The sequence below is a fragment of the Arvicanthis niloticus genome, chromosome X (assembly GCF_011762505.2).
Source record: "Arvicanthis niloticus isolate mArvNil1 chromosome X, mArvNil1.pat.X, whole genome shotgun sequence".
NCBI lineage: Eukaryota > Metazoa > Chordata > Mammalia > Rodentia > Muridae > Arvicanthis > Arvicanthis niloticus.
Genome location: NC_047679.1, coordinates 31,450,101 through 31,473,634, shown reverse-complemented (window position 1 = coordinate 31,473,634; position 23,534 = coordinate 31,450,101). Strand labels below are relative to the sequence as shown.

At 38.9% G+C, this 23,534-nt stretch overlaps 1 protein-coding gene across 1 annotated transcript in view; it reads right to left on the bottom strand.

Moving 5' to 3' along the window:
• Phex (phosphate regulating endopeptidase X-linked) overlaps positions 1 to 23,103 on the bottom strand; it is a 214,456-nt gene extending 191,353 nt beyond the window's left edge. Inside the window, exons 1-3 of the mRNA XM_034485262.2 lie at positions 22,414 to 23,103; positions 17,883 to 17,951; positions 11,446 to 11,607 (exon numbers count right to left, since the gene is read on the bottom strand). Of these exons, the coding sequence (XP_034341153.1) occupies positions 11,446 to 11,607; positions 17,883 to 17,951; positions 22,414 to 22,531 (349 nt within the window). The 5' untranslated portion in view covers positions 22,532 to 23,103. The remainder of the gene's footprint in view (positions 1 to 11,445; positions 11,608 to 17,882; positions 17,952 to 22,413) is intronic.
• Between the last annotated feature and the right edge of the window lie 431 nt (positions 23,104 to 23,534).

Below are 23,534 nucleotides of genomic sequence, written 5' to 3'. Positions count from 1 at the left end.
AATATTGTAGAAATAACAAATTCCCCCTTCTAATCTACAGCAAAGGAAATCCTACTTCTCTACTTCCGCCATAATGTCTGGATGCTCTTAGAAATTCTCACCAAAAATCCTACATTTTCATTCCATGTTCAAACCAACAGCAGAAACCTGTGGCTACTTGGAGGATCTTCTGCAATTGAAGCCACTCAAGATCATATGAGTATGCCTTCCAGCTGTTACCACCAAAGCCATCCAGGGGCTTTCTGCACCTGCCAAATAGTCCTCCTGTTTCAGGAAGTGGTTTTACAAAAGTACGCCAACTCTTCAGTGAAAGTGTAACAAAAAATTCAGTGGTACACATTAACTATGGAAAACAAGACCTGGGTGTGGGCAGGTGAAGAGGTGGTATTGTGGGAGTGCACAGCTTTATTTCTCAGGACACACATATCCTGTGTCATCAGCCATGTCAAAGAACGTGTATTTAGTTGAAAGAACCTAAATTTAGTCAATGATCTCCTAGAGCAAAATGTTTCCTTCCTCCTCCAATTTTCAAGCTCTCAGGAAACTTTTCACAATGTGTTAAAATACTTACACAACCAAAATGCCCCTTTGTCTGCCCTCCCACTTTCTTTGCCTTCAATATTCCCATGCAAAGAATTTTGATGCTATTGTTCCACTTCTGAGAAACCTCAGCATTATCTATCTCAAGTTAAAAAAAATAAAACAAAGAAAGAGAGGAAGGAAGAAAGAAAAGAAGGAAAAAAGGAAGGAAGGAAGGAAGGGAGGGAGGGAGGGAGGGAGGCAGGGAGGGAGGGAGGGAGGGAGGGAGGGAGGGAGGGAGGGAGAAAGAGAGAAAGAAAGAAAGAAAGAAAGAAAGAAAGAAAGAAAGAAAGATAGATAGATAGATAGATAGATAGATAGATAGATAGATAGATTCCAACAGCTTCATCCACTTACCTCACTCCTGTTATCTCTTCCCTACTTATCCTTTCCTTCTAACAAAGTTACAAGTCTTGTCTTTGGTATCTAACTGCAAGCACCTCCAGATGTATAATCCCTTTACCCTACCATAACCCATGACTTCAGCTCATCCAGTGGTCCATGTTTTCAAGACTGGACAAGTTAGATCTTCCTTACATCGTGTACTGTTATATTTATGGACATAGATCCTAGTTAGTGTATTTCCTTCTCTATCATTAGTACAATTCATAAATATTTCTAACTACTTTATGACAGAACTGCATCACCTAGAATTGAGAGTTTGTCTTTAATCCCTGGTAAGTTCAACTGAAAATATACTTCTTCCATGGCCTGAAAAATTGTTTCATGAGTTCGAGTTGCTATTGGCACAAACCTCTAAACACAAATGTCCAGTTTCAACAAACATCCTCAGAAACACACATTAACTTTCAGTAATGTGCTCATTATCAAAAGAGTCTAGACAGTGGCCTTTTGAAAGAGCTGTGTAAACATAGGTTTGCTGAAGAAATCAGGTATTCCTAAACAAAGTTAAGAAAACCCTTTTGGATTTACCATGTGATTCACAATATACAGCTACTTCATTAACTCACTAAATGACAAGACCTGACCTATGGTACAACAACTGCTATGATTTGAAATGGTGATAAAAGAAGATACCATTATCAATCTACATGCAACATCTGTAATAACTTAGGAAAATAACCACAAATGAAAATCATGACACTGTTGTGTTCTAGCAGAGATAAGGGTAAGTATTTATTCGGTTTTTTCTCATTCAAGTCCTTGAATTCTGCCAGTAGTCCTCTTGGGGGCCCATGGAACTGAGTTAAAGATTCCCTATGAATGATGAAAGAAAAGAGAGGGAAGAAAAAAATGTTGGGAAAAAATGTCAACAGCACCTAGAGAAGACCTAGAACAGGTATTCTACCAATAACCTATATGTCAATCCCAAGGTGGGACCTTTAAAAATGTGATTAGGCCACAAGGTTTTTACTGACATAAGTCAATAAATGGTATCATTTTGGGGACCAGGTCACTCCATTTCCCCCTCTGCTTTATGTGCTTGCTTGCCCACTCTCTGTTTTACGACACAGTATGACGACCTTCACAAGAGGCCAATACCAACCTCTGTCAGCCTAGAGAAATATGAATTAAGTAGACTTGTACTGCTTACAAATTACCATATCTGTGGTATATTCTTATAGTATCGCAAAGCAGACCAAGACATAATCTAATTTGTCATGTTTACTTTCAGACTTGCCTCTCTCAGGATCATTCTCCTCATGTAGAGACTTTGAAGAAACAGTAGACTACAATATTCCATTTCAGTAGTGTTAAAAGTGTGGAATCAATAAAAGGTACTTCTCCAGTGTTCACTATGTGTTAAAGACTTTTAAAGTTCTTTTAATCCTTATGAAACTAACAATAATCATAGATTTCAGTTACTTAATCCCTATGCAAAAGAATTTCCATGCATCTTATTGAATTCACCAACAGGATCATCAGATAGATAATTAAGGTTCACAGAGAAGCAGCTTTCTGAAGCTCACATGGTTTACAAGTAGTTCATTTCAGAGCCCAAACTTGAACCTCACATTGTCAGTTCATATTTTACTCATCAGTATCTTGCATAAGATTTGTAGTATACTACAAAGGAGTCTTGGAAAGGCCTATGTCTGTCTAACAGTCCATGTTCCTTCCAGTCTTGCCTCCCTATGGTCAAGAAATTAAATGAACAGTAATAGACAATTTCTCTTCCAATCCTATTGTGAGCAAACTCCAGTTGCATCTCAGGACTCTTCTGGACCTATGTCTAGGATCCCCAGAACAGAAAGAAGACGTAAAGAAAAACTCCACTTGTTCCCATTCATCCATCCGTGACCACTACTGCATCCAGCTGCACACAAAGGAACATTTCTTCTCTCCTTTTTCAACAAATATTTACTGAACATCTCTGCTCTGTTATATACTATGTCATGCTTCTAAGTCTATTGGGCTGTAAGATTGTTCTAATACCAACCTGATTTTTTTGTTTATTTTTGTGATTGTATTTTAATTCTTTTATACTTTCATATTTACACTATCCTCAAGTGTTATGTTAGCATAAGAGATAAAGAAGTACGATTAATGTATCCCCTTAAGTTATCCTCATAGAAAGTTTGATCTTTATACACACACAAAAAAAAAAAAAATATTCAGAATAGAGAGAAAGGGGAAAGTTCCCTTAATGGCATGATTCAGTTGTTAAATCGACTGTTACCTGGAGACTAAAATTCTGACATAAATGAATGCAGTAGCAATCCCTGCCAATTTGGGGGCAGGGGAAGTACAATGTGCCAAGCTCATCAGAAGATCTATACAGACACATTGCTGGCCTGCCTTCCTCTTTCAACTACCTTGGAGCTTCAGGCTATGTTTGTATCTGTCAGCTTGCATAACCTGAGAGGAGCCTAGCATAACTGTTCCCTGAAAGGATCCACCCAGCAGCTGACTGAAACAATGCAGAGATCCACAGCCAAACATTGGATACAGACAGGAAGTCTTGTGGAAGAGTTGGGGAAGGGTTAAGGAACTTGAAGGGGACAGGGACTCCACAAGAAGACCAACAGAGTCAACTAACCTGGACCCTTGGGGGCTATACTGGCTGGACCTAGGATCCCGCATATATGTACCAGATGTACAGCTTAGTCTTCATGCAGGTTCCCCAACAACTAGAGCAGGGGCTTACTTTGACTCTTGCCAGCCTGTGGATACTGCTCCCCTAAGTAGACTGTCTTCTCCTGCCTCACTGGGAGAGGATATACCCAGTCTGGCAGTGACTTGACGTGCCAGGGTGGGTTATCCTAGGCACTTTCCTTCCTTTTCTTAGAGGGGAGGTGTTTGAGGGAGGAGACATGTGAGGAGAAACTGGGAAGAGGGAAAGGGGCTGCAATCAGAATGTAAAGTGAATAAATAAATAAATAAATCACCATACTTTTTGGATAAATGAGCCAATACATTTTCTTCTTAAGCCACTTGGAGTTGGGATTTCTACTATTTGTAAATCAGTTCATGCCAGGAAAATAGTGGAATGGTCAGTAGCTAGTACTGAGTACACAGATCAGTCATTGCAATTCCTCCACACAAAGAGTGATCTATAATAGCCATACTTTCAGTTCTGAATGTTTGAGTTTATTAAGTATACAGTAAAAAAGGTAAAAGAATAAATAGCACGTGGTAAGTATATAAAAGTACTAGATAGAGAGTAAACACCATCAAATTAGGCATCTTGAAAACACAGTAACAAGTGGATTGGTTTAATTGAAAAAAACAAACCAAAGTAACATCATCAAATCAGTTACGACACCCAGCAAAAATTCTACTGAGACAGTCATGCTAGAGTGCCGACTTGAGAGAGTTCCAGACATAGCAGAACATTCTCTCCATATTTCATTCCTGTCACAGGCATTATTGATGTACTGTGTACCACCGCAACCAAAGTACTATGCATTTCAATATATTTGGAGTCCATGTATTTTCCAAAGAATTAATATCAAACCCTTCAGAATAAATGCAGTGAATGGAGCTGCTTCCTATCAAGCATATTCAATGTATTTATGTGAGCTACTAATGGCAGAAGAGTAGTCTTGATTAACTGGAGTTGGGGCTACCCCAAAAGCTGTTGCCTGTATGTGGAATATGTTCTACTAGCTGGGCTCCTTTGTCTGGTCTCAGTGGGAGAGGAAGTGCCTAGCTCTGCAGAGACTTAAAGTGCCAGGGTTGGGGGAGACCCAGGGGCCCCCCATCTGCTTAGAGGAAAAGGGGGAGGGGTAACACAAGAAGAATTGTGGGAGGGGATGACTGGGAAGAGGGCAGTGAGTGGGCTGTAAAGTGAATAAGTAAAAAATGAATTAACTAATTTTCAAAACTATAGGGGAATATATTGCATCTAAAAGTAAATACTTAGAGAAAGTAAAGAAATTATTTCCCTACCTGCTGTTCTCAAAGGTAAAATGTTTTTAACACTCTTAGTTGTTTGCTGGTTTTTCTTTCTTCCTATTATACGGTCAGGGGCCAATCTGCCCCATGACACAGAACAAGAAATGCATACATACACTAGGGATAGGAAGAGATACATAAGGAGAAAACCAAAGGTGAAGATAAAACAGCAGCAGTGTTTGCAGCTAGTAACCATCCTAATGGCCTCCTTAGAGTCACCTTCTTGCTTAGAAATGGAATGTATCTCTAGGATACATCACATGCAGTCATCAGAAAGAAATTAATTGCCGGGCGGTGGTGGCGCACGCCTTTAGTCCCAGCACTTGGGAAGCAGAGGCAGGTGGATTTCTGAGTTCGAGGTCAGCCTGGTCTACAGAGTGAGTTCCAGGACAGCCAGGGATACACAGAGAAACCCTGTCTCAGAAAAAAAAAAAAGAAAGAAAGAAATTAATTTCTATATCTTAAGCAACTCTAAAATTTTTAGAAAAGTTTCCCCTAACACATTATACACCAAAAATGCAAATAGTAAATGAAGAAGAAAAAGCAGAAGACAAAAATGACTTTTCAAGTAAAATGAATTCATTTAAAATTTCAAAAGTCCTCAATGCAGTGAAACAACAGCATGAATAACTAGGCAGTTTGTGGTTTCCTATGTAGCCACATCTAAAAGAGCCAACAAGGTCTAAAAATCTAAAATTGTAATCTCTGAACATGTATACCCAGTTTGTTCAGGTGACTCACTCAAAATAATTAGGGCTGAGTTTTCCCTAGGAATAAAATTGTCATGTCTGAGTGCAGCCTGGACTACACAGTGAGGTCCAGTCTACAGAATAACCTGGGCTACAGAATGAGACACAGTCTCAAAGGAAAGAAAGGGGAATAGGAAGATCAAAGAAAAGAAAAAGGCCACACAATAGATAGTTGGTTCTTTTTTGGTTTTTGTTTGTTTGTTTTTTGTTGTTGTTGTTTTGTTTGTTTGTTTTTCGAGACAGGGTTTCTCTGTGTAGTCCTGGCTCTCCTGGAACTCACTCTGTAGACCAGGCTGGCCTGGAACTCAGAAATCCGCCTGCCTCTACCTCCCAAGTGCTGGGATTAAAGGCATGCACCACCACTGCCCGGCAGATGGTTGATTCTTAATAACTCTTTATCCCATCCCAACTTTCACCAGCCTAATGTCATTTCTCTCAACAAACCTAGTGAAGCCAAGGCTCAAGTTGATACATCATTATTCTACACTGCATGGTGTGAGGAAAATGATACATTTCACCACCAGGTCTCCAGCAATCTGAACCTTCTCATGAGGAGGCTTAACTGAAGCTCCTCAGTTTCTATAACCTATAAACAATTACTTGGCTAGGATCATTTATGGGAAAGACAAGATTATAAAGGCCATAGGTTTTTGCAAATAAATAATTGGTCTACACTACAGTCACAATCACTTTTATCTGAGCATGTACACATAGTCTCAATTTCATCTCACTGTTTTGCAACAGTATTTGAAAATAATACACTGTATTTTTTCACAAAAGATTGGCCAAAATAGCTATCCCATAAGAAAAATTATTTGGCCCAACCTTGAGACATCTGTCTTCTGACTGACCCAAGTGATCTAGCTCATTCATTGCCTTGTGAGGTGTGCCTTAGCTCGATTCCTGTCTGCTCATACACAAACGACACATACCATTCCATCTTTATGGTCACATGAAGTCAGACTGGGAAAGATTACAGTAAGGAAATTTTAGGTAAACATCAGTACATTTGGTCTTTTCTCCTCCACAAAACAATCTTGCTTCTTGGAGACAGCAAGAAATAAACATATTTTCTAAGTAGAAATCTAAGTCATATATATCATTTAAGGTAAAACTTCACAAAGCCTGGTTGCTGCTTCAATAGAGGGCAATTTTTCATCAGCTAGGTCTGTCAGATTCATTTTATTTCACAAATTGGACAGCCGAATCTGTGTGCTCTCTCTCAGCCATAAGAAAATGGTATGCTTTTGGCTGGAAATATTGGGCTTTATTTTTGGACATTCTTTTTATCAAAGATGAGGAAAAAAATACCTTGACAGTATTCAACATTTTCAAAAGCACATGATATTTGTAAAGGATAAGGCCAGCACAAAACTTAAAACATTTGGTAGATATTACTTCATAAACCTTAGACTGCCTTTAAACTAAATCAGAGATGCAAAACGCAAATATTTGTTGAGAGCTTGCCATGTACCAGAGGCTGAAGTGGATAATTTCTATCAGTCACCTTTTTCAGTCCTTACTGAATCCTCTATGCTGGTGATTTTATGCCATTTTAAAGATGAGAAAACTGAACTGAAAAGAGATCAGTCACTGTCCCAAGGTGACACAGATAGCAAATGAAAAGAAACCAGGATGCAAATCCTGCCCTCCAGGCCTCAAAACCACATACTCTTGGGTGGCTTACAATGAAGAAAATGACTTGCAATGCTCGAAACAAGAGTTCCACGATCACTTGATACATTTGCCAATTACAATCCTTGACACTGGAGGGCTTTGAATGGTCTTTTCTAGAATTTAGAAATATACAAGAGGCCTGCTACTTTGTTTTACAAGGTAAAAAACAATCTTTGTGACTGAATCAGACAAAACTACCACACAAAAGGCACAGACACATATAAATCATAAGCATAGACACAAATGCATGAAACAAAATACTAACTGATTGGATTCTAGTCATGCCTTAAAAACAAAGCATTATTAAGTAAGTTTTATTTCAAAATTACGAGTGTAGTTCAACATGAGGAAATCTAAAGAAGGCAAAAGACACTCTAAGTCTGTTAAACAGTAAAAAGTCATTTTCCTGAAGCATGCCCTTTGTATACTAGTAAACAATAAGAAATAGCAGCATAGCCGGGCGGGCAGTGGTGGCGCACGCCTTTAGTCCCAGCACTTGGGAGTCAGAGTCAGGTGGATTTCTGAGTTCGAGGCCAGCCTGGTCTACAGAGTGAGTTCTAGGACAGCCAGGGATACACAGAGAAACCCTGTCTCGAAAAAACAAAAAAAAAAAAAAAAAGGAAAGAAAGAAAAAGAAATAGCAGCATAATTATACATATGCACACATGTCAGGGGACACAAACTAGATCCATTACTACTCAAAGTAGAAATTAAGAACACATATACCTATTATCACTGCTTTTACTTAACATTCTGTGGATTCTACCCAAGAGAGATGCAGGGAGGGAGGCGAGAAAATATATAGACCTCCCTTAACTTTATGATTAACCATCTAAAATAGCTTCATGGAAGCTACCTAAAATCTTTGACAAGTCTAATCATATCTAGCATAACTATAAATCAAAGTTTGCTTTTGTTATCAAGAATTCTCAGTCTTCATCCATAAATATCAAAAAGTAAATTCCTCAGGCTATGCTGGCCATATGATTTCTCTAGCAACTACTCAATTTTACCACCGCTGCACAGAGGCAGCCATTGACTATTTGTATCTGAGCAAAGGTGGTTATGCTCCAGTAAAGCTGTGTTCACAAAAACAGGAAGTAGGATGGATATGGCTCATTGGCTACAGTTTGCTGACCTCTGCTTTACATCACACACACACACACACACACACACACAAAGAGAGAGAGGGTGACAGAGACAAAAAGAGACACAGAGACAGAGAGATAGAGAGAGAGACAGAGAGATAGACAGAAGAGATAAAAAAAATTATTTCAAACATCAAGAAAATATAAAAGCCTAGAGCTAAACCTTACACAGGCTACTTTCAGCATATGAGTCAAAACTTAATTATAAATATTCTTTCAATCCAACAATTCCATTGCTGGGGATTTACTCTAAGGATACAGTTAGAGATAAGGACATAGAGATGTGCACACAGGGCTATTTACTATGTTATCTATTGATGTTATCCATATCTTGTTTGTTAAAATCAAGTTCTATTCACATGCATGATATGAGTTATTTCTTTAAAAATGAGTATGCATAAGAAGTTTTGCACATGGGCTCATTTGTATCTAAAGGTAGAGTTATGAGTAACTTTCTAGTTTTTTTTTTTAAATCAGTTAAATAAAAACAAGATTTGGAACTGAGGAGATGGATCAGGGATTAAAGCATGTGACAAACCAGCATAGGTGATCAGATGCCCAGAACTCACATAAATACCCAGTGAGCATGGCAGTTTTCCTATAATTCTAGCCCTTAGAAGATGGGAGAGAGGATCCCCACTATATCAAACTAGCTAGCCAGGCTAGCCAGGCTAGCATACTGGCAAGCTCTGCGTTCAATTGAGAGAGCTTGCCTCAATGAATAAGTTGGCAAATGACCAAGTAAAAAACTCCCATTGTCACCAACAATGAGTTTGTTTCTCTCTCTCTCTCTCTCTCTCTCTCTCTCTCTCTCTCTCTCTCTCTCTCTCACACACACACACACACACACACATATCCATGCACATGCAAACACATAAGCACACACACCACATATACATGAGGGAAAAAAATCAATTTTTTCAGCTTTTAAGAAAAATGAGCATAGTAATTATGTTATGCTTAATGATTTCTATGAATTCTGATGCAGCTTATAGACAGTATTCTCCTCAAACAAATCATATCAATACATATTATAATTTTTACATTAAGACACCACAAACAGGAGTTTCTTTAAATCAGTATAACCACTTCATAACCCAATGCTATGAATATTTTGTTGTAACTAACATAAAAAAGAAAACTATCAAGAATTCTCATACTTTTCTTATTCAATAGTAGTCCTGCATGTATGAGTATGTGCATATGTGAATGAGCATGTGCAAATATGTGTACACTCATTGTCTGCCAAGGAAAAAAAGGCCAGAGAAGGGAAATAGAAAATAGCCAATGATGATAGATGAAGGACCAGAATAAATTAATATCTCACAGAGAGGGGCTGGAGAGATGACTGGTGATCAAGAACAATTGTTACTCTTCCAAAGGACCAGGGCTTGATTCCCAGCACCCACATGGTGGCCCACAAGCATCTTTATCTCAAGTTCTAGGGAATTAAATGCCTTCTACTGATCTCTGCAGACACCAGGAATGCATGTGTTGCACATACATACGTTGAAGCACAACACCCATATACATATTAAAAGAAATAAATTTTAAAAATATCTTACAGAGAAATAAGTGTTAGTCTACAAATTCACTGCTCATGGCATTATTTATGGCTCTACAGCACAGAAATCTTGTCTGTCGGGTTAGAGGAAACCCCTAACATTCTTTTTTGTTTGGTTGGTTTTTTTTGTTTGTTTGGTTGGTTGGTTTTTTTGTTTTTTTGTTTTTGTTTTTTTTTTTTTTCGAGACAGGGTTTCCCTGTGTAGTCCTGGCTATCCTTGGAACTCACCCTGTAGACCAGGCTGGCCCCGAACTCAGAAATCTGCCTGCCTCTGCCTCCAAAGTGCTGGGATTAAAGGCGTGCGCCACCACCACCCGGCAACCCCTAACATTCTTAAAACTCTCATTCATAATTTATGACAACTAAATTTTAGCCTTCTAATAAAAAATGTAAACTTATATGATGCATAAATATTTGTGAAAATATATTTTCCTCACAGTTAAAATAGGTCTCTAATTATTTGGCCAATGATTTCACATTATGTATAATATATAAGTTAATATATATTAAATATACATCCACTTAAAATCTCAGAAAAATAGGCATGGGAAAGAAAGAAATATAATTCTTCTCACTTCCCCAAGCTTCTCTGTGTTACTGAATGCAAATTACAGGACATACTTTATAGTTGTCAAAAAAGAAAAAAAATATTATTTTTATCTTCTAAAAACAATTCCCTTATCTGGTTTTTGAAATCTTCCTACTTTCTTCCTGAAAGATCTTGCTTAAACAGATTAACATAAAAATTAGACTCAATGCAAACACAGTCTTGTTCAGTAACAGATATTTCCAACTTTTGGCAGGGTTCTCAAGCACAAATGAAAATGTATATGTGCACATGTGAGTATGTGTGTGTGAGTTTGTCATTCCTCCGAAGGTCATGGGAGAAAGGTGAGTGTCCCAAAAACTTGGACGTTAACAGGAACAGTATGACAACCATGGGTCATCCAGAGTTCTCAAAATGAAGTCAAAAGGCAATGAGGTGTTAAATACATTCTGTAAGCCATAAAAACCCAGACGACAATAAAAAAGAAGTGAGGCTTACCTTCAACAGATTAGACAATAAGTTTCTTGATGTGCCATACCAGTCATTAACTATTTTTGTGTTTCCAAACTCTATCAAGTGCTATTTATTCTACAACAGAATTTGCCATTGCATTCTCAAGCAAAAAACTAACAGCCTACAACAGGCTTGTATTGAGAAAATTAGGGAAACTAAAATTCAGAAAACTATCTTCTACTAAAATAAATTTTGGACATGAATTTAGTATAGTTTTAAAAATGGATAGTCCAAATTCAAACAATGAACTATTTTTCTTTTCAAATATTATTCTGGAAAAAGTACCACCAAACTCTCGTAGAAACTTACCCTTCAACTTGAGGTCAACATTGTGTCTCAGCCAAGGATAAACCCCATAGCTTGGCATATCTTCAGGAATTGGGTTATTGCTTATCCAGCCATCACAAGCAAACCGGAAAAAATTCTCACAAGGATCCACAGAAAGATTTACTTTGCTCATGATGGCAGCAGCTATTTAAAAAGAAAAATCATAGGATTAAAAACTACTAATGACAAGCACTAGGTGTTCTCTTCCAAATTCAACAAAACCATTTCATATCAACCATTTCCCAAACCCTGGCTTCAACATTCCTCCTCAAATGTCTCCCTGGATGAGCTTCACTATATAAAAGTCTTCAAAGTGCATAGGCGAATACCAAGTGTATAGAAGAATGGTGGGTGAAATTACTGTTACTATTTTTTTTTTCAGATTGTCTCTAACATCTTTGGAGTGTGCAACAAGAATATAAATGGAATATGTGATCAACTGTTGGCCTTTTTCCATCCCAGATGTTCCCCTGCAAACTAACTTGGATATGCTTCCATGGAACAACAAATTCCATTTGCCCAGTTTCAAGCGATACTGGGCTCCCTTTCTCACTTTATTTGATCAACATAAGTGGCAGGGATGGCTTCTTGTGATTTCCCAAGGTAAGCATTTAAGGAGCCTGGTACCCTCTATGCTGGATCCCTTCAAACAGAGCCTTGGAACCATCCTTTGAAGGTGTCTTCTAGAACATAAGAGGCCATGTTAAGGAAATATAATTTCATACTCAAACCCTGGCTGGCCTCAAACGCATAGCCATCTTACTGCCTCAGCCTTCCAAGTCCTAGGATTACAGGTATGAGCCGCTACACTTGGCTCTATCTATGAGTTTAAAAATAATTATTACAAAATGAGGAAAAGAGAAGGTTCCAATATTTCTAATACCCACCCCCAACCATCTTCCAGCTGCAACACAATTGCTGGCTGCAAAGATGTGCACCAGTTGAGTTTTAAAAGACTGCCAATATTTTAATAACATTGGAAAGATGACACTCTGTTCAATTTTCATACCTCAGTTAATGCTAGAATACATTTCTAGCATTCATAATGCTAGAATGGATTTCATAGAAATAATGGAAATCCAATGTGTTATCAGCTAAATTAGAATGAACCTCCCACCCCTGTACAATTTACATAAATTTTCTGAGGTATGTTTTGGTTATGTAAGCAATTTCTCCAGGTTAAAAAGTACAGTTAGATGTTTCACTCTATTTCTTATGAAAAAGGTAAATCACTGCAGTTTTCCTCAGTACCTGTGAGAAAACCCAAGGAGATGGAGAAGAGGCATTTAAGAGTTGTGGAGTGGGGGAACATACAAACACCCTAACTTTTTGTTTCATTTTTGTATTTGTGACACTATTTAATCCTAGCTGGCCTAGAACTCAATGTGTAAACTAGGCTGGCCTCTAACTCATGACAATTCTCCCGCCTCTACCTGCTCAGTGCTAGGATTACAGGCATAAGCCACCATGCCCAATACATAATTTCCATAGGACTTTAAAATCCTTACCATTTTCAATCACTATCTTTAAAATAAACAAGGAAGAAAAAAATCAATTCGGAAATTGATAAATTTCAAGTTGGTTTATTTTTTTCCTTTTTTTCCAGACCTAATTCGTTGTCTCTAACTACACTTTTACTTACTGCTACTATTTTATCATTCTAATTTAATATTCAAAAGTGCTAGGGCACACAAAAAATCTTTCTCCATCTCAGTCTGTGCAGCCACAGATGGAATCTGCTATATAACACCTCAAGGACATGGATCACACATGTCTCAGTCAGGCACAATATTTACAGTCACACAAGGGAGCCCTCACACGCACTTTGACTCACATAAGCTCATTGCTTTCTGGCTTCCTTCCCCAACTTCCCCTGCCCCCAACTCTTAAATGCCTCTTCTCTATCTCCTTGGGTATTCTCATAGGTACTGAGGAAAACTGCAAACTCAGCTCTGACCTCGGCCCTGATGGAAAACTGAATTTGGAAAGAAGCCCATAGAGGGAAAAAAAAGTCTTCCCTCTGCCTTGCAACTAATCATCCCCCACTCACAGTTAGAAGTGTAGCTGCCCTTTCTGTGGAGAACTGTGACTTCAAATTGCAAGGGACCATAGTTGTCAAGATACCAAAACTCAGCTGGGCAGTGGTGGCGCACGCCTTTAATCCCAGCACTTGGGAGGCAGAGGCAGGTGGATTTCTGAGTTCGAGGCCAGCCTGGTCTACAGAGTGAGAGTTCCAGGACAGCCAGGGCTATACAGAGAAACCCTGCCTCAAAAAAAAAAAAAAAAAAACAACAAAAAAAGACACCAAAACTCTGTTCCCCTATTCAGCTTCGTGTTGAAAACTGAGAATCTTGTTTTAATAAGAAGAAATGTGATTATGAGTGAAAGTACAAACTGCCACCTTCTCAATTAACCTCACTAGGTTAATTTTTGGATGGGCTCCCACTAGTCCATATGGTATAGGGGAAAGCATTCACCAAAGATACCCTCAAAGGTGTTAATTTCAATCAGAGCTCAAAGGAGAGTTTTATAAAGACTTACAATATAATATTTCTATGGAATAATCAAGTCACTCACATTATATATCCCCTCTGTGCCTGGAACTATATGCTAAGCTCTTTTGAGCAATAAAGCCTTTTCACTAACTCTAGAGTGGGGCTGCGTGGGTTGGAATGACAGCAACACTATGAAATAGCTAAATAATTGACTTAGGTTTCTATTGTTGCAGTAAAACACCGTGACCAAAAGCAACTTTCAGTAGAAAGTCTTTATTTGCTTTACAGGTTAAACAGTCCATCATGAGAAAGAGCCGAGGCAGGAACTGAAGCAGATACAAGGAGGGATGCTGCTTACTAGCTTGTTCCTCAGGCTCATGTTCATCCATTCTTCTTAAACCTTCCCAGGAATAGCAAGCACTGCATACAAGGGGTCTGGAGCTTCCCACACAAATCCTTAATCAAGAAAATGCCCCCACAAACTTGCCCACAGGCCATCTGATGGAGTCATTATTTCAATTGAGTTTGTATATGCACAGTTACCTAAACCCAAAACAATCCACATACATTTAAGCATTTTATAATAAAATTCCATAAGCAATCATCTAAAAATTCATGCTAGATTTCCAGAGCTTGCAGATTTTCAAATTTTGGAAAAGAAATACAACATGTATAGCCAGTGGTGATTGAACAGTTCATCAATGGCTGGATCGGTACCACTCAAGCAAGAACATTGTATTCCTAGAGGGAAGTAAATGCATACTTTCCTAAGTGGAATAAAGAATGTCTTACATGGCTTCACATTAGTTACTTTTGCTAATGGGCTCAGTTTTGTGAAAGAAACTGAGATCAGGTTTGATATTATGAATTAGAGACTCCATTGTTTTCAGGGGTTGGGGATTTTGATGCAGGGGTACTATTGCTGTTTTTATTTTCTGTGATTCTCACAACTCATATGAAAGTTCAAAACTCTAGTGCCATTTCACAGGTGATGCGACTGCAGCCCAAGATGGTCATGAACTTAGCATAGATCATGTGGTTTCCAAGTACCTAGATTATGTTCCAAACCCAACAGCCCCGTCTTACACTTACTCATTATCATTAGCAAACCCATCCATTGTTTCCCTGTAGTCTTTCTCTGTAGTGTTTGCTGTCAAAGACAAGTAAGAATAACAGATCATAGCAACAAGGAAAAAGTAGAAAGTTGTAGAGAGGAAGGACCTAAGAAATAACTGCCCCTTGCTCAGAAAAGGAACACAACTTAGTCAGGCATGTCCATTTCTAGGAATTTCACCACCAGCACATGTGTCTGAGTACCCTTTTCTGACCAGAACACAAGCTCTTGCATAAATCCAGGCTTGGCTTCAATTCTCATGCCATGTGTACAATTGCTATTCCACAGATCCCGGTGTATGCTGATGTTCATACTGCATTAGGGAAGGCTGAAGCCCGCCTTGGTGAGCTTACACTATAGAAACAGAAAAATCAGCATTTTCCTAACATCAGGAAGCTATTTACTAATGTGAAAATTAAAAACAGGACAGCAAGGCAAAACACACTAGGTGACAGAAGGTGACATCACAAAAGATCACTCTGTCCATTTTCACTCTGGCGCTATATTATTATTTGTATCAAACGAAATTCATGAAGTAAGTGGCCTTCCATGCCTAAAGTTGTCTATACTAAAATTGAACACTTATGCCTTGAATATTTTAATTTCTCACACCTGCAAGAACTCTACCACAGCTAAAGTACCAAGTGACATGAAATTTACAACCTATCATCTGATTGTAAAACCTGGTCTCTCACTTTATTCCATGAAATAGTCTCTCCAGTTGCTAAGCCTCCAGGCAACTCCTCAAGTTTGGAACAGAAAAGAGGCATGAGAATTCCACACTATTCCAAGGGGGAAAAACATCACCATTCCAGGGACAATACTAAGAAGCAGAAAGGGCTGTCTATTCACTAGACCCTTGAGTAACTCTACTGTCATGGAAAAAAATAAGAAACACTGGAAGCCTTTGCACAGTTACTTGGCTTGGCACAGAGGAGAGGAACGAGAGGAGCCAGATGCAGACCTGAAGGCTCTGCCCCTAATTCACGATGTGATTCTGAAAAAGGTTGCCTTGAGAAGCATACATTCTCTCAACTGTAAGAACTTCATAGAGTTCTTTTGAGATTTGTGAAAATGGTAAGTGGGAGTCACTCAGCACATTGCTTAGTTGAAAAAAAAATATTGATCATTCAAGAATAGGGCAAAAGGGGGACTTAATATAACAATCCAGAGGTACTGCGGATGCCCTGGTGGCCAGACTCTCCTGATCACAGCTCCAGTTTTATCCACTCAACCCACTCCTCCCAATAGGAGAGGAATGAAGTTCAGAACAACCATGAGTCCTAGCAAGGCTGCTTACTCAGACACCAAAGTGGTGTCTTAGTTTTAAGCCAACTTGGTTTTTGACTATGTTAATACTGAGAAGCATGAACTGATAGTGTAAGACAGAGGTTGGCCTCTGTATGTGTGAAACAAAGTCTCATTATGTAGCACTGGCTATCCTGTAACTCAATATGTAAACCAGGCTGGCCTTGAACTCACAGTGATCCACCTGTCTGCCTCCTGAGTGTCTGCCCACCACAACCAGCAGTTTTTATGAATTCTTTCACCTAAGTCTCTCCCATCTCAAACAATGTCACTGTTTTACATATAAGCATCACCCTAAAAACCTGCCTTTTTCCACAATAAATCTCAACCCCATCACAACCACAATGCCTTCAGCAAGTTTCTCAGCTCCTAAACCTGCAATCTTCATATCAAATTCAAGACAACATCCTCTCTCACCTGGGCTACTGGTTGTACCCTCCTTTCTGATTTTCTTTCTCCCCAAAGTTAAATGCTCTACAGGAAGACAATTGTCACTTTGAGACAGGGTCTTTCCATGACTCCATAGACTGGTCTTGAACTCTTGATCCTCCTACCTCTACCTCCAGGATACTGAGATTATAGCCATGTATCACCAGGATCAATTTATGTGTTCTGTTTGAACTCTGGGCTTCATGAATGATAGGCAACTACTTCACCAATTGAGCTACATCCCCAGTTCCCTTCATGTGTTTTTTGTTTTCTTTTCTCCTCCTACCTAGTTCTTGGATATATAAACCCCTGGTATGAATAATAAATATTTGATGTATTCACTCATTAATCTCTTCTCTTCCAGTCAAAAGAAAAGCCCACCTGCTTAATTGCCCTATGACTTCCTTTTTTGGAATTTCCCTAGGGTCCTGCCCACTTGAAGAATGGAGGGTGGTAGAGGCAGGGATTTTGCATCTCCAAATCTAGGCCTTGACTGAATTGTGTGGATGTGAGCAGGATTTAATAGCTGTGCCAAAACCAAGGCAACGTTAAGCATGAATCTGTTGCCTTACTGTCCTCACTGATATATGGTCATGTCACCTCCAAAGAAGCCCAATTTGCATCACAGAACAGATGAACCCAACAAGATTCCAGCAGAGGCATAGATTTCTACAGGGTCCCTGCTTAGAATCAAACAGGCCATGTCCATTGACCCAGAAGATAAGCAAAGTCTGCTTAAGATAAAGAGGAATCTGGCCTCAGTGGAGCCATAAGAAACTCACAGTCTCTGGTCTCTGGGTTTTAAAAGAGGACACTCCTTTCCAGGCCCTTTCCTGGGTTCCTTATCACAAGGGTTGAAATATTGAACAGCTTGTTTTTTGCAAAGAAAACAAGAAACCTAAGCTCCACGACACCACACCAAACCTTGAAAGTAAACTTGAAATGTCTTCAAAATTGTATTTTGTATTTGGTCAACCTCAAGCAAACAGAATACTAAAAATACTACCTGTTTTCTCTTCCACTCCCCAAGGTACCAAAATTATAACTTGACACAGGGTGGAAAACAGACTTACCGGCTTCTATGCATTCTGGCTTCAGGCAGTACTCCTGTTTAGCTTGGAAACTTAGGAGACCTTGACTCACTGAAAAAAAAAAAACAAACAGGCCAGAATAAATGATTGATTTGTGGCAGATCACCATCAAGTTAAATACGTTCGGGCACATATGCAAAACATTTGCTATCAGTTCATACTTCTCAGTATTGACATGGCAGTCAAAAACCAAGTTGGCTCATAAACCAAGGAACTGCTTTGATAAATATGTAAACAGCCTCCCTATAGTTATTCTGAAATTCATTCCTCTCGTATGGGGGAGGAGTAGATTGAGTGGGCAAAACTGGAGCCATATTGAGGAGTCTACTCGCCAGAGCCACAGCAGCACCTGGAAGCTTACTAGAGTGCACATTTTCACTCCAGATTTCTGGGTTCAGAAATTCTGGAGATGGGAAACAGCCATCCTGTATGCCTTGGATTTGGTTGACAGAGATTAAAGCCAAAGCCACTCACAAACTGAGCAGCATGCACCTTGGAGATACACACGCACATGCACACACACACGCAAACACATAAATAAATTTTTTGTACAACTAAAATTGTTTTCAGCAATACTTTCCCAGCTGGTGTCAAGCAACATCGTCTATCAGGAATTTTCAATCCTTAGACATGACAGTGTCTTCAACAAAGTTCATGCTTGAGGATCATGCAATAAAGTCATAAAAATAAAAGCTTTTTAAAAAAAATCTCATAATATTAAGTTAAGATTCTGTGTTGGGCCACATTCATAGCTGTCTTTAACAGTATGCAGGGTGCAGGCACAGGTTAGACATGAGTGGGTTTTTTTTTTTTTTCAAAAGCAAAGAAGAATGCACTGGCTTTGAGCTTCAGTTAGGATCTGAGCATTAGCAAATGTGAGCCTAAAATTAAAACCTTTTTGAAAACTACATGGTTTGCCTCCATAGCTGGAGAAGTTATGAGGCATACATTATTGCTGGGCTCTATGAGTAAAAACAAGGACTCTTTGAAGATATGGCTATAAAGAAATGGACCATTGGGGCTTGAGAAATGAAGTCTGGAAGCCTACATTTCTGCTCGAGATGCAGACCTGAAGATCACCTGCCAGACTGGCATGTCTTATTATTTATGATCCCACATCCTAAGAGGAGCCTGCTTTGTCTTTGTTCTTTTCTCTCTTCCCTCCTCCAAACTGCCTTTTTATCTGTGTTACATTATAGATTCAAGAAACCTGCCGACAGAACCACTCCGGCCTATTTTCAAAAGAAGTTTTATAACATAAAAGGAGTGTTTTGATTTTTTTGCAGAGAAAATAACTAGGTAAAAATATATTAGACTGCATAAAGATCAACGCGGGACATTTCAATGTCCCTCGGTGGAACCGTGGTGAGCTCTTCGTTGTGGTCCATTTTTAAATGTTTACCTAGTGTACTTCAGTGAATATTTTTTATGATAGAAACAAATTTTACTAGAAATAATAATTTTATTATTAATAATAACAGCTTTATTTTTAGATCTTGTGAAATGAAAAAAGATTTTTTTTTCAAAACTTTGGGGGAAGAGGCAGGATAACCAGATGTTTGAGGTCAACTGTTGCTACATTGTAACTTCCAAGCCAGCCTGGGCTACATAAGAAGCAGTCTCAAAGCTCTCCAAAACTACCCTTATTTCTTCCACTAAAAACAAATGATTATTAATACAGATGTGTAAAAAAATTCAAACTAGTATCTGTTGTTTTTATCTGACAATATGTATAAGGAAGATTTCCATCCCCAAGACAGAAAAATATAACAGAAAGCATGAGGAAAAAAAAACTCACAAAGTTGGGGTCATCATCACCCAAGTAGCTAGTGGAACCCACAAACCAAATCGAGGCCACTGCCTGCTTCTATTTCTGTGAAAGCCTTTGATATTTTAATAGATGGGGGAAGGGGATACAACGGAGAATAATATTTCATAATATATAAAACGTATATGGAACTGAAGCTTCAGAATACAGAAAGCAGATCTTCCTGCCTTCCATTTGTGCTCACTTTGTCTTTGGACACTTTAGTGCTACAATGAAACAGAGCCCTGAAACAAGGAATGTGTGGCAGTGGAGCCAAAGATATTTACTATCATCTGGCCCTGACAGGAAAAGCTTGCAGACCCCTGCATCTGAGAAACAGATTTTGAGAGTAACAGAGAAGGGGAAAAGGAAAGAACACTTGAAAATAAATTGGTTATGACTATATTGTTATCCTTAATATTTTTAAATCCCCTGAGTTCTCAGATCCCACCTCAGACCACTGGCAACCATTCCTTCTATAGAAGAGAAAGACAAAAGAGAGGTAAGGCAGGGTGCTAGACATAGGAATGAACTTGAACAGACACAGTATATACTGCAAAGTCAACCAGGAAGCACCTTCAAGGGAAGATGCTGCTAACTAGAATATTATCATGAAGAACATTGTTCTGCAAGCATTTAGCAAACTAGATGCAGAGTGGGAGTGTCTGAGCAGACAGTAAAGAAAGGTCCTGGTAAAGTGTAGTGCTGAAATAGTTTACAAAAATATAAAAGGTCCCTGGGTGGGAATGGTGTTACATGCATATAATCCCAGCATTTGAGAAGCAGAGGCAGAAATATCCCAGTAAACTCAAGGTCAACCTAATCTATCTAGTGAGTTCCAGGCCAAATGGGGATACATAATGACATAGAAAGACAGATAGGCAGATAGATATTCCTGAGTGTGGACTTTCAGATAGATGTGCTCTGAAGCAGTGTTTCCTAAACTTGCACATGCTTTTGGATCCTCTCTCTTGTGTTCTTGTGTTCTTGTGCAGACTGTGAACCAGTAGACCTGGGAATGGGGCTCAAGCTTTCAAGGGATGCAGATAGTGGGGTAGCAAAAATAGAATGAGGCCAGACCTTTAGCTGGTCCTGTTTATTGTCAATCATCATTAGACCTCCTCCAGAAGATTCAAGGTGAGAGCCAGGTTACTTAGACCTACTGGGAAGTTATTTTTCTTTTTCATCCTAATCACTGCCCCTCCCATCCCCCAGTCAGAGTCCCTCCCCTCACTTCCTCCCCTTCTCCTTAAATCAGGTCTCCTCATAAAAGCAATGCTTGGTTTAGTGAACTCTACCTAAAATGTTTAGTGCTTGTGTCAGCAAATCATCTCTCAAAAAAAAAAAAAAAAAAAAAAAAAAAAGATTTGCTATCACTGACCATCTTCTAGAATGCTATGGTCTCCCGGAGTAATGATCATAAAAGTAGAATTGAAAGGGGTTGCAAAATGCTATTAGCATCACTGAAAAGAGGACATATTTTGACTTACATGATGACCATTTGGATTTGTAAGTCTGGGAGTATATGTAAACCTGACCTCTTTGGCACTTCCCACGTCATATGTAGTTCCCTGGCTTGCCCATAACATTTCTGCTCCAGTTTTAAATTTTAGTAAGTCAATTATCTAAAGGAGAAACCTCACAATGGTTTTCAGGAACCACAGACTCAGTCACAGGAGTGGGAGGTCTAGCTTCACCAGAAAGTGATATACTGATCCAATTTCCTAAGACTTTAGCCACAGAAAACATGGAAAGGTGGTTTGCTCTTTTTAGCAGGGTTCTCAACCACACAAGCCTAACTCTTTTAAAAGTTAATTACTGGTTTTCTCCTGCCAAAATAAACATGGCCGCCTGCATCCCGTATATGCCAAAGAATATTTCCAAGCCTGCTGCATTTCAAAGTTCACCTAGAATCTCTTAAGTATAGGACTCATTTTTAGGTGACCTGCAAGCCAATGAAATACTGAGTTATACAAGAAATCTGTTACAAAGGAAACTAGCCAGAGGTTTGGAAAGTCTAAAATGTTGGGCACCCCCTGTCTTTTTCTAACAGATTTCATCGTTTCTTTCCCCCTAGGAATATGCTTTTGTCTCCACATTCTCTCTGAGAACATCATTCTCACAGGAGTTATAACAATAATTGAATCCCGGTGTTTTTCAAATCTTAAGAGGAAAACCTCTGCTTCCTTCACATTCATTTTAAAATCTATTAAAAATGTGAAGTTAACCATTTTGCATCCATCAAAATCACTGGATTGAAAAAGACTCAAAAAAAAATCCCATTTAAGGACTGATTTATCTTTTGTGAATTGCACTTGGTACTTTGTTCAACTGAATAAGAACAAAAGTCAAACAAGAAATTCCGGTATGGTTGGTCCCCCACAAAACAAATGCAAATATCTAACTATGAATTCATAAATGCCCAATTTGTGAAATGTAATAAATACATAGTTTTTCCCCCTCAGTGCAACTGAATCCACCAGCCATTCCAAACCACTTACTAATTCAGTTTGCATCCTAGACTATATATTTAATACTAAAGAAAAACCTCCTTTTTCATTGATATAGCTGATTGAAACAGAGAGTATATTTTTATTTTTAACATAAGCAAACAGCCTTCATTATGACAAGGGTTTCTTACATAAAAAATTAGAAAGTTTCCATAGATGCCCAGCTCAGTCCCCTGGCCTCTGGAGCTCCACTTACCTAGAAAGAGCAGTATACCCAGCACCAGGGTGCCACTAATAAACAGGGCCAGTGTAATCCGAATTCCTCGGTTGGTCTCCTTTCCAGTCTCCATGGTGCTGCCTGTTTCTGCTTCCATCAGGAGGGACGGAGAGAAGACTCTGAAAGAAAGTCACTTTTCGTGGTTTGGTGGCTGGTCTCAAGAGTTTGTCAGGCGCTTGACATTCAAGACTCTCTTGTTCATCTGCTAATAGACAGCTTTAAAAAATTCCTGTCAGGGAACTTCCCCTCGACACCCTTTCTCAAATAATCCTTCACAAATGAAATAAAAGTAACTCAAAATATTGATTGCCTTGGCTCTCCCTTGACTAGACAAAACAAACAGAAGTTGCTTTATCTTGGTGCTCTCCCTCAGCAAAGTCCCTCTCAAGTGATTGTTTGGCAGGCTTTTTGCTCAAGCATTCCGAGTATACATGTTTTACTAGGTTGCTGCACAGATGTTTTAGCTATTTAAATGTATAGTCACTTGGGGAGGAAAAAAGTTGTCTTTATCAAAAGTAGATTCTCAACCTCCCCCTAACCATGATAAGTTAGGTGGCGAGGACAGTCTGCATCCACTTCAAGATCTCAATTAGTTACAGATTTCTGCAATGACAGTCATTCTCCTTGTCTGAAATGTCATCGTTAAAAGTTACTCTTTCAGTGTTTTAGTCCCCTTTTAAAGCCTTCTAAGAGTTCCTGGGATATCCTGGAGCATTTTATTTTAGGAACATTGTGTATGATAGCATGTGCCAAAAATCAGTCATAGTCCACTGCAGTGCAAAGTAGCAATTAAGACAACCTACAGAGGCTGATGGTTTGGACTGGAACTTTTTTTTAGGAAGAAGAAGAGTACTCTTTGTGGGGCTAAGAATTGTACAAAAGACAGTTAAGTATATGAATTAAGCTTATTATCAACCACAAACGATATAGTAAAAAGTCTTTTTCCCTGTGTGTTTTGATGAGCACAGCACCCATGTATTTTGTTCTCTAGCTTCTCCCAGGCAGCTTCTGCTTTGTAAGTTTTTGTGTTTCCCTTAAGTGGTTATTTCAGCAGCTTCCTGAGAATTAATTCAAACTTATTTGGTTCCACTAGAAAGATT